At 38.4% G+C, this 13,016-nt stretch overlaps 1 protein-coding gene across 3 annotated transcripts in view; it reads right to left on the bottom strand.

The window, feature by feature from the left end:
• Nucleotides 1-13,016, bottom strand: part of LOC100378487 (cytoplasmic polyadenylation element-binding protein 2-like) — a 72,399-nt gene that overhangs the window by 47,046 nt on the left and 12,337 nt on the right. For 2 of the 3 annotated variants that reach the window (XM_085504133.1, XM_085504134.1), the window contains exon 3: nt 36-92. The exons of the other annotated variant lie outside the window; for it this stretch is intronic. In XM_085504133.1, coding sequence (XP_085360259.1) covers nt 36-92 — 57 coding nt within the window. The remainder of the gene's footprint in view (nt 1-35; nt 93-13,016) is intronic. 3 annotated transcript variants of the gene reach the window in all.

The raw sequence follows: 13,016 nt of genomic DNA, 5'->3' as shown, positions 1-13,016 counted from the left end.
TTAAGAAAATAAGATTTGTGGATTCTAGAACCTACTTTGGGATCTAACTCTTGATTCCAGCAACAGTTGCCATTGACTAGGGACCAGTGAAACTGAAAGATAAATATTTTCTTGGATTATTATAAATCATGCAATAAAGAAATAAATAGTAACATGTTTGTTTTATTCTGTTTAATTTAACTGAATCAATTGTGTAGACACAAATAACTGTACACTGATGGATAGGTTTGCTATTTCATAAATTGAGAGCAATTTCAACCAAGATTGATTGAAAGATTGTATTGTGTCTTAAGGACTACATCCACAATTCTCAAAAATTTGCCTATGATGAATTAAATCAATTTATAGTAATAACATACATGAGGAAAAAAACTGATTAGTATCGATACAGATAATTTGTTCTTAATAAAAAATGTGGATCTTTGAATCAGTTAAACTCTTAAAAACACTGAAAAGTTAAATATTTTTATAGACCTGGAAGAAATGAAATTTGAGTTAAACTGATTTTGTTGTTGTTGATAGCACAGTATAACTATTAAACTGTCATTGGTTAACATGTTACCAATGTGTTGACAAGTCATAAGGGTTTTGAACTCAAACTGCTCATGGCCAGAAGCAGAGTAACAAAGATATGAATTGATTTTTAGGATTCACAATGAATCTGCCATGACATGAAAATTAATCTCCCAAAATGCCAAGATGAATATTTTTCATATTTAATCAGTGTATCTGTTTATTAATTCAATAGAAAAGATGCAACCCAACATCAGCATAACCATAACCCTGTGGTTGAATGTTTATTTCAAATGACATTAATAACATTTTTATCTATCATAAGTGCATACATGTTCAAATTTTCTAAATGGAAACAAACATTTATGGACTGAAATGAAAGATGTATAATAAGGACACAATTGAAGATGCATAATTTGGATAAAGCATATGGAGAATTTACATGGTTACATCGAAGGTCACATAAAATATTAATTACAATTTTTTTGGATTCAGTGATATAACCAAACACAGCCCAAAGAGTTCCAGTAAAATACATTTCATTTTATACCAACAGCTTCACTTCCGTTCTATTATTATCAGGCTATTTTTAATACACTATGTAAATATCATAGCTAGCCAGCTGGTCAGCTTCACCAGTATAGTCAATATTGTACACTATCTACTCTGAGGTAGAGTAGAAAAGGTTAAATATTACCATACCACATAGATATTTCAGCAATTTTGTCAAAACCATATTTCTTGCCAACAATTACAATCAAATAAAATGGTAGTACTTTATGTACAATATGATAAAACCATTAGATATTCCATTTTAATAATATAATTATTAATTAATAGAAAAACTGATTAACATTTTATGGGCAAACAATAGTCCAGGATGAAATCAAACTATCACTGTGGTAATAACATGAAAATATGTTGCAATTTGATGAACCGACTTTGAGAGGAAAAAGAAAACTGTTACAAAAGCTCTTGTAAATACATATTATTTTATAATGTCCAAGAAAGACCATAGATTTGATTATTGCAGGTAGTAAATTCTCCAGATTTTATAAACTACCGGTATATATAGTACATGTATATTAATGCAATGTCATGCAAATTATTAGTTTTCTCAATGAATACCTAATAACAACGTTACTATAAATTAAATTTTACTTACAACACATCTGCACAAGAACAAGTGGTTATTTGCTAAATTAATGCATACAATATATATATAATTAAAAGTATTCAAAGAGAATCAGATAGAGTAGCTACCTTTGTACGAACTTTTTGTAGCATTATACATAACAAGTCATTGAAAATGACAGTCCCCGTTAAATGTTTGAAAGTTCTCTTTGTGCTCATCATATTAAAGCGGAGGGGTTGTCGCGAGCGCGTTCTTGAAACTTGATTTCCAAGTGGCGTATACAACAGATTGTTTATTTTCATCAAAACACGTGTTCTGTGTAGTAGTAATATGGCCAAAAATTAAAACAGCCGTAATTCGGCCATCTTTGATAATCAATAACGGGCGTCCGTTATTGATTATGAAACACACTGATATCACAGGGAGTTGGACAAACTTATGTATTTTAATAAATTATTAAATAATAAATTGTTATATAACTTTTCTTTTACCCCCCTTCCTTATTTCGATTTCAAGTAATCACTGATATACCACTTTTTCCTTTATCACCACTTTGTTACGCGCTAATGTTATATGCAAATTTTTACGCGCAATGTAGACACGTCGTATTATAGTAAAATATCCCAAGGGTTGAAACGCGCCAGGACTGTAGCATAAAATCACGCATTCGAACCTTTCAAAGTTCGTTTTCTTTACATATATGGCATCTGTAATGACATGGATGGCATTAGAAAGTGACACAATTGCATTTGCACTTGAATATTTGTCAAATTAAAACTCATTGCGATCGAGCGACATGGCAGGAGCACAACCGTTAAGCCGGAAACCGGATGTTGCCATCTTTGACCTCTATCGCAAAGAATGACTTGTATATTGTTGTCACATGATCAGAAGTAAACAATTTTCCCATGAATTGTGCTGCTGTTATTTTGATTATTTTCATTAGAAAGATCTCGAAGAGCAACGCGAACGACATTTGAAGTAGAAACCATTTTACAGAAGAGTCACTGATTCATTGAAGTTGCGTCGCGTCGGAGATTACACTCACCGGATTTAAAAAAATTCGCGCGCAGCATTTCTTGTTTATTAATGCATCTCATGAATAAATTAAATGCCCACCGGCTTTATGGTTGTGCTCATGCCACAGTCCTGGCGCGTTTCAACCCTTGGGATATTTTACTATATAGGGCGTGTCTACATCGCGCGTTAAAATTTGCATATAACATTAGCGCGTAGCAAAGTTGTGATAAAGGAAAGGGTGGTATAAACAAGGATCAGTGATTACAATTTATTATTTAATAATTTATTAAAATACATAAGTTTGTCCAACTCCCTGTGCCAAATACGAATGAAACGGGTACATAAATTGTGGCAATATAGTAGTAAGGCCAAAAAGTCAGATGGCTGTCAATCGGCCAGCTTTGACCAGATTTTGAAACAAATTGTCATGGACATGCATCCTAACATGTATAAAGTACATGTATGTGCCAAATTTGAATGAAAACTGACAGAGCACGTCCAAGATACCGCATAAAAAACAAAAAACAAGATGCCTGCCAGTCGATCATCTTTGATCCAATTGCAAAATAAATAGTCATGAAAATGTATCCTAACATGTATAATCTATGTACCAAGTTTGAATGACAACTGACAAGGCATGTCCAAAATACAACATTTTCAAAAAACAAGATGGTTTCCAGTCGGCCATTTTGAATCGAATCGCTGAACCACTACATGTGCATATGTCCCACATAAGGTGCTAGGCACATGCAAAGAATGAAGGGAATCGGTAAACAGGATTCTGAAATACGACTCTGGACAGACTGACGCATGGACGGATGGACGGTGGAACAGACAGACTCAGGAACTCACGAACGGTCAGGACATGTATCCCAACATGTATGATCTACCGTACTCGACCGTACTCGACCGCGTTAGCACCCATGCCCGGGCAAGCGCCCTTCCCCCACTTTTGCACAATTTTTATATTTGGGGTCACATTCGGCAAAGCGACACCCCTTCAAAATGCAACTAATTTAATACTTGGTCTTGCGTAACGAATCTTGGTAATCGTTTTTATATGATACAGTGTGGATATCGACTGCTGTGAACAGGTTGTGAATGCGTAGAACACTGTAACCGTGCATAAACTACACTTCGACAATGACCTGTTAATACAAGTAAAATGCGGTAAATATTTCATGCCATATTCAGTTTACCTCTCAAAAATGGCTTGTTACTAGTTTTTTTGAAAAACCATGTAATTTATTCGCTGAAATCAATTCCAACAGATCGTACTTCGACATCGATAATTCACTTCTGCATTGCCTAACCGGAAAGTCTTCATGAATTTCCAAAGAATTGCGTCAGTACAACACAACATTCTGATTGGTTAATAACCAACTTGACCCATTAGGTCAAAGGACGCTGCTGCAGGTCAAATCTTCAAATGCATCGTGGCGGAAAGTGATTTTCATCGAGAGTTTGCCTACGATCCAACACCTTCGTCAGTGGAGATAATATGACAATTTTGACTTTGACTTTGTTCCAACAGACTCAAATGTTTTTAATTTCGTAAATTCTGGTGGTACGTAATTAATATTGTGATATTAAAAGTGTGCATATTTTTTGTGATCATTTCTGTTTCTTCATTGTGATAATCAATGACGACTCAACTAATTTCATAATTTGATTTTCCCTCAAATACGTAATCTGTCACTTGATGAATCAAATTTTTCATTTGCACTCTTTTTCGAGGGGGGTGCTCGGGTAAGCGCCCACCCCTAAAAAATCGGGATTTTCTGAGTTGAGGCCCCTGGGCGCTAACGCGGTCGAGTACGGTATGTACTAAATTTGAATGAAAACTGACAAAGCATGTCCAAAATATGACATTTTCAAAAAACAAGATGGCTGCCAGTCGGCCATCTTTGATCCAATTGTGAAATAAATCGTCATGGACATGTTGTGGTGGATAAGTTTATATCGCAAAACTAGGCGTTGGGGTGTTCTTTTCGTCACATAAAACGAACTGACTAATCATGCGGAATTGTTATTGAAACGGACATCGATTGCGTTGTGTTTTCTTGAGTTGAACAGACGTGAGATATAATTCAAATTGGTTTATTTGTACTCAACATGAACATCAATACGTTGTACAGCAAATACTTCTTGGTATAAAATATAGATCGCTAAATAATAGCTCCATGAGGAGTTGACATCGTAGAGAGCATAGAAAAGAGGGTGTGCATAACGAGCATCAAGTTGCGAAGCTACCATAGAAGGAATTACAGCGACGGCCTGAATCGGACTTCTCACGACAGCGCTTTGCCTGGTTAAAGTAATTGTCAACGTTAGAGCGGCATTTGTCTCGGTGACAGCTAATCGGAGAAGTGCCAAACACGTGTTTGTACTCTAGAATATATCATGCCAAAACGTTCCGAAAATAAAACAACGCTAATGATTGGCGCATACAAACGAAACATAACGCTGTCATTCCATATTAGGTGTGACACGCGACTAACACGAGGCAGAACTTTGGTGGGAATTTTGGGCGGTAAACAGACAAGTACCGCGAGAACGCAATGGGAAACAATGTAGCGAACGTTTGGATATAGCGTCACGGTTGCTACAGAAACCGATCTAGTCTCTCAGGACTCAACTCGTGGTTATCAAAACAATGTCTGAAATTACAAACTAGCTTAGAGAACATCATACAGAAAGTAAAATTTGTTCATGTTAGATAACTGCGCGCGACATACTCCGGGGCGCAAAAATCACGAGAAAATCTCGGGATAACCTGAATCGAACATGATAAATTTTAAAATTAACTTGAATAAATCTCTGAAATTTAAATGACAGACTCTCAACAATAAACACATGTCAATCACATTGAACATCAGATATGAATTGTGAGTTTCAATCTTAGCTAAACAGCAAATAACACGGTATATCATGAACACATTGCAGGTTTTGATTTACTGCACGGAACAAATGATTCTCATTGAAAACTTGAAATAAAGTTACAGTGCAATACAAAGTTCAAATTCTACAAAGTTATACAACACCATCACGGCACATTTGCCGTATACTTTCGCTCGCTTTGAGCGCTGAAGCCCTTGGTTCGGGCCGACTAGAAAAGTCGTGGATTTGACTAGAAAATTCATTTTCAACGGACGGACTACCAATAACTTCTTCGGGAATTGAGAGTGTATTCTCTGGTGTTTCTGCATTAAGTTCGAGTGGATAAAGATGGTGTATAGAACGATTTGTTGAGCCGTTTTTGGTCTGTATTTCTACTACTCGGACGATACCGTCCTTGCCTGGAAGCAATTTAGTTACACGACCTAGTAACCAATGACATCGTTTTTTGATGTCCTGGTGTAATTGGACAATATCCCCCACCTTTATACAATTATTGGTTGTCCCTTTGATTTGATTCAAGTGACGCTCAGTAAGTGACGTCAAATATTCTCTTTGCCATCTCTTACTAAAAGCATTGTGAAGGGAGGATAAATACATAGCTCTTTTATTTGCAGTAATATTATCAATCTCAAAATTGGGTTCAGAAACACTAGGAATAGCTGGGGGTAACATTCTAATCTGACGTCCATTTAACAAGTGGGATGGAGTCAGTGGAGCTAAATCGTCGACACTTGCGGAGAGATGAGTTAATGGGCGGTCATTTATTGACGACTCGACTTCGACTAAAATTGTGGATAGTTCGGTAAAAGTCACGTTGGCACGACCTAGAATTTTCTTCAAGCAATTTTTTGTTATGGCTATCATTCTCTCGAATAGGCCTCCGGCCCACGCCATTCGTTTAGGATTAAAACGCCACGATATACGATTTTTGGTAAGATAGTTTTGTACCTCAGGACTGGACTCGAGTCGAGTCCTTTCAAAATCTTAGCGGCGGCTATAAATGTGGAACCGTTATCTGAGATCATTTTCCGGGGCGTTGACCGTCGAGCAGTGAAACGTCGCATAGCCAAAATGAATGATGCGGCGGTCAAATCTTGAGTTAATTCTAAGTGAATACATCGAGTTGAGGCGCACGTAAAAATTAGTACATAAACTTTACTAGAAAGACCAGTGTGTTGGTCCCTAACGAACAAATGTCCCGTGTAATCTGTTCCGCAGAATTCGAATGGGACTGCTTCCTTCACTCGAAAATCAGGAAGTGGAGCTTGAGTAGGAAGGGGAAATGGAGTTCCATCGACCTTCTTACAAACGACACAAGATCTCAATGTAGAATTCACATGTCTGCGAATCGCGGTGATCCAATATTTTTCCCGAATTTTGTTAACTGTGGTTAACGGCCCACCGTGGTTTAATAAATGATGAGCATCAAGAATTATGAGCGTAGTAAACCGATGTTTACCAGGAAGGAGTATTGGATGCATGGTTTCGAAAGGAAAGTCGGTATTCTGAAGCCGACCACCAATTCGCAGTATTGACTTATCGTCAAGAAATAGTTTAAGTTGTTTTTGAAGTACGCCATGTCTAAATTGTTGTCTCCGAATAGAACTGACAACGTCTCCGAAATGTGTTGACTGAATCGATGTCAACCAAGCGTGTTCCGCGTCGTATATCTCCTGTGTTGAGAGAGCAAGTCTACTTGACAAATAACTCGGAGTGTGGTTCAATTTGGATTTGAGTTTCGAAATGAAACGAAATATATAAGCAGTTGCTTTCAACAGACGATGTAGATCGTTGAAACGGCGAATATCGATAATCTTTTCAAGACTAGGTTCTGAGTTTGATTCAGTTGCGTGAATAATCTCCTTCGGTGCGATGTTTGGCTCATTGTGAAGTTCAAAATGGTGGCCGAGTAAATTGTCAGATTCAGAGGCGACATGTAACGAAACGATCTGATCATTAATTTTGGAGTTTTGTAGCTCAGGAGGTTCGCGGTTTGTATCGATGATATCTCCTGACACTGTTTCAGCAGTTTTTATGAAATCTTCTGCTGATTTATGGAAATGAGGACTAATTTCGTTCTCCGAATTGACATGTCCTCTGGATTGACTTGGGGGCGTACAAAGTAGCGGTCGATCGCTAACGGTGTCACTCGTACCAGTGGTCGGACACTGGGCACATTTCTCGGACACTTTTGGGGTCGAAATATTATTTTCAATTTTGGATTTTTCGGTATATTCTTTGTATTGTTGTTCATGTGTAATGTTGAGTGCCTGCTGTCTTGTAATCGTATCTTTAACACCCACTGACTCCAGGTCCCAGTAACTAGCAATCATTTTATCCATTACACTGTCATGTGCTCGGATAGAAGCAATGGTGAATGAATTTGTTTTGTTTGTCCTGTTGTGTGTAGTGAAAGGCCCTGACAATAGGTACCCAAAGACAGTCGGTATAGCGTTTGGTTTGCCCCTAACTATGCGTGAGTTGTGTGTAACAAAATCCCAATAGTGATCGGCGCCTATCAAAATATCGATGTTTAATGTGGATCGATTTGACGGCGGATAGGCCAACGATAGACCTCTCAAATGTGGCAAACGTGCAATATCGTAAGTTACAGTGTTCTCCAATCCCTCGGAAATACAGTCGACCATCAGTACATCGATCGGGGATTTAATGCCATCTTTGCTTTGTAGTGACAGCGTGGTTCTCGGTATGGACTGCACACCGGAACGCGGATTGGAGAACGAATTCAGACTCAATAATTCGTTATAATCTGGGATTACACCTAGTTTACGTGCGAAAGAGTTTGTGACAAAGCTTCTATCACTGCCATTGTCAAATAGGAGGGTAGCAACACAGTTAGTACCTCGAAAATGCGTACTAACTCGTGCGGTTTGAAGCATTGCGCGTCGCGGACTGTCAGAGTTAATTTTTGAGTCACTCCCGGTAAAACGCGATTGTTCACCAGTATTTGCTGAATGTGAAAAATGCGAGTTTGCCGTGCTAGAATTCGTTGAATTTGTTTGCGCAGTTCCAGATTTATCAAAATGAATTGACGTATGATGTTTACTCTTACAAACACGGCAAGTGAAATGCGACTTACATTGAGACAACATGTGCTTTCCCAAACAATTAAAGCATCGTTTATTTTGGGTAATAAATTCGACTCGATCCTTCCTAGTTGAAATATTTGTACAATTTGTGGTGTAATGCTTGCCTTTGCAATATATGCAATGTGGGGTTCTGTCACCAATTTGTGTTCTACCATGAGTGTGATCAGTTTGTGTGACATGGTTTTGTTTCTGTTGATCAGAATATGTGGTACCACTGTAAGATTTGTCAGTATTATTGTAATTACGACGCCTATATCGTTTGGACTTGAACTGTGTTGAGTCATGTGTACTCTGGGTGAAAGCATGTATTGCTGAAGGGTTTGTGTCGTAATTTACCTGACCTATGGCGAGGATTTTAACCTCGTGTAACATGTGCTGACTGAGTGTGACTAATGTCCAAATCCCCGCTTGGGTTGGATCGCGCTAAACTTTGTTGAAATTGAACTGGGAATGTATCCAGTATCATGGGTATGAGGAGTTTCTCATAGCCCGCCTCTGGTACACCTAATAAACGAAGTGCCCTGATGTGCTTTTCCAGGGTATCATGATATTTCCGTAAAGAATTGGCATCATAATTGGGTGCGTCTGCTGTGCGTAATGCACGCATGTGAGCAGCGATAATTTGATGAGGCTGGCCGAATCGTTCGGTCAAAAGCTGGAGTGCCAAACTGTAATTTACTATAGTAAGATCTAAGCCGGTTATTACTTCTAGAGCCTCCCCCTCTAACGACCTTTTCAAATAAGCAAATTTGATTATAGGACTAAGTTGTGGATTTAAACCTACAGCAGCATTGAACATATCCCAAAATTCAGCCCACCCTGTATACTCGCCTGAATAGACGGCAAATCAATACGTGGCAATTGAACAGAATTAAATTGAGTGTATTGTGGATTCATACCTGAAATACGAGCTGTTGGAATTGAATTGTTCAAAAAGTTATTTTGTGTAACTTCTACTTGAGGCACTGGTGCATTAGCGGGTTGATCGAACTGTTGTACAGGTGGTTGAAACGCGACTTGAAACGTCGGTACTGGGGGCGCGACTTGAGGTGTCGACGGCAGCGCGACTTGAGGTGTCGGCGGCGGCACGACTTGAGGTGTCGGCGGCGGTACGACTTGAGGTGTCGGCGGCAGTACGACTTGAGGTGTCGGCGGCAGTACGACTTGAGGTGTCGGTGGCGGTACGACTTGAGGTGTCGGCGGCAGTACGACTTGAGGTGTCGGCGGCAGTACGACTTGAGGTGTCGGCGGCGGTACGACTTGAGGTGTCGGCGGCGGTACGACTTGAGGTGTCGGCGGTGGTACGACTTGAGGTGTCGGCGGCGGTACGACTTGAGGTGTCGGCGGCGGTACGACCTGTTGGACCGGTGCTTGTTGATCATCTGGAGGGATTGGTTGTTGATTTACTTCGTGTTGACCAAGTTGTGGGACTGGATGTATTTCTTGCTTCGCTGGCTTGTTTTCTGTCAGGAATAAATTGATCGAACTAAACCTCTCTAGTAATTTGAGTTCGATTTCTTCAGTTTCCGTAAACTCTGCGTCCAGAACATCGGCATAATTTCTGACTTCGTCGCAGGCCTTTTGTAAGTTTGAGATACGATTGTCAAGTGCTAGTATGCTTACTTTGATCAGCCGATATACTTCAGATTTGTTGTCAGTGACTTCAAAGTCTTGGATTCTATCCTCAGCAAGTGTCAACGCGATATTTAATTGAGTCACAACTTTGTTCAGTCTATCTATTGCTTTGTTTAGGATTCTTCGAGGCATGATGAATCAGTATTGGATATCCTGGTCTCGGCACCAAATTTATGTGGTGGATAAGTTTATATCGCAAAACTAGGCGTTGGGGTGTTCTTTTCGTCACATAAAACGAACTGACTAATCATGCGGAATTGTTATTGAAACGGACATCGATTGCGTTGTGTTTTCTTGAGTTGAACAGACGTGAGATATAATTCAAATTGGTTTATTTGTACTCAACATGAACATCAATACGTTGTACAGCAAATACTTCTTGGTATAAAATATAGATCGCTAAATAATAGCTCCATGAGGAGTTGACATCGTAGAGAGCATAGAAAAGAGGGTGTGCATAACGAGCATCAAGTTGCGAAGCTACCATAGAAGGAATTACAGCGACGGCCTGAATCGGACTTCTCACGACAGCGCTTTGCCTGGTTAATGTAATTGTCAACGTTAGCGCGGCATTTGTCTCGGTGACAGCTAATCGGAGAAGTACCAAACACGTGTTTGTACTCTAGAATATATCATGCCAAAACGTTCCGAAAATAAAACAACGCTAATGATTGGCGCATACAAACGAAACATAGCGCTGTCATTCCATATTAGGAGTGACACGCGACTAACACGAGGCAGAACTTTGGTGGGAATTTTGGGCGGTAAACAGACAAGTACCGCGAGAACGCAATGGGAAACAATGTAGCGAACGTTTGGATATAGCGTCACGGTTGCTACAGAAACCGATCTAGTCTCTCAGGACTCAACTCGTGGTTATCAAAACAATGTCTGAAATTACAAACTAGCTTGGAAAACATCATACAGAAAGTAAAATTTGTTCATGTTAGATAACTGCGCGCGACACATGTATCCTAACATGTATAATCTAAGTACCAAGTTTGAATGAAAACTGACAAAGCATGTCCAAAATACAACATTTTCAAAAAACAAGATGGCTGCCAGTCGGCCATTTTGAATCAAATCGCTATACCACTGCATGTGCATATGTCCCACATAAAGTACTAGACACATGCAAAGAATGAACGAAATCGGTCCAAGAAATTCTGAGATACGACTCCGGACGGACGCACTGACGCACGGTATCATCACGAAATGAACAAATCTGAGTAAGGTCCACATGTAGTATCTGTATATGCAATATCAAAGCAATTGGACTTGCGGTTTTTAACAAGAAGTCAAAAATATCACTTTTTACCAAAAATTACAAAAATATTCACCAAAATTAGAGAATTGAAAATATCATCATGAAATGAACAAATTTAAAGAGGTCTACCCCAGGTACATACACACCAAGTATCAAAGCATTAAGGCTTGTAGTTTTCAAGAAGAAGTCGAAAAAGTAAAACATTGACACGGAAGCCGACGGACAATCACTCATATGATAAGCTCTGCTCGACAAATTCGACAGCCGAGCTAATAATTGATGACATTTCCGCGATAATATACAATATATATTACAAAACCGTTTCATAACTATGTGACAGCCATGGAAAAATAAGAACAGAATTTAATTGTAGTACTTTAAGCAGGGAATAACAGACTTGGGAACAAACAATATGTGCATGAAAGCAAGCAAGTCAGTAATTTTTTGACCAAAAATAATCACTAGAATTTAAGATACTGCTGGGTATTATTAAAATACAATCTGAAATAGCCCCACCCAAATTACATTGTACATGTAAACAAACGCAATCTGCCTAGTTGTTTTTAAGAAGTCAAGCATTATCACGATGCACAATAATAGTTGGATCTACTTCTCAAAAACAAATTCCCATCTCTACACTTCAAAGCAGCTACAAAAAGTTCAATCAGTTGAGTGTTTTTTTTTTTTTAAAGTTGATATCTCCACAGTCGCAACACCATACCAATGGATACTAGACCTACAGTCTGCCTAGCTATAAATGAACTACATGTAAACATTCAATTTACATTTATTCAACAAAACCTTACAACAATGATTAAGCATTAAGTTTAAGCACATGATGTTACTTGATTAATCCATATATATCACAATAACATTGTGAATGCAGTAACCAAAGCCTAACAACCCCGAGTCTGTGGAAGCTCAGTAGGATTTGTCGCACAATATGCATAAATGACAATCTGTTACATTATGTACAAACAGTTCACTTCTTACAGCAAACCACAAAATGTTGGCATTTGTAATACGTAAAACAGGATTTGTGCATACAACAAAAGATGTTAAAATAAAAATTACTAACTGGCCACAAAAGAAAAATCAACTGCCAATCAAATTGAATTGAAATTTCGTAGCTCATACAAAATTCCTGTAAATAGCATTTAGTATATTGAAGTGGTGTGATCACCGAGAATTGTTTAATAAATGCAATGAATGATAAACTATTCCTTTAATCACAATTGTTAGGTGATAGGTAAATTTTGAGTGCAATTCACTGTTTTTTTTTTCTATTATCTATTGCATACATTTTTGTACATTTTCTTGTTCAGTGTATAAATAATCACTTTTAACAAGAAATTTCATAAACTGTCTTCAAAATTGTCTTTGGAATAAATACCTAGAGTTCCCCCAATGAACACAACACAACACAACACAACAC

The sequence above is a fragment of the Saccoglossus kowalevskii genome, chromosome 10, assembly GCF_978046115.1.
Source record: "Saccoglossus kowalevskii chromosome 10, keSacKowa6.1, whole genome shotgun sequence".
NCBI lineage: Eukaryota > Metazoa > Hemichordata > Enteropneusta > Harrimaniidae > Saccoglossus > Saccoglossus kowalevskii.
The sequence above is the reverse complement of the archived record's forward strand: the minus strand, read 5'-3'. Positions and strand labels throughout refer to the sequence as shown.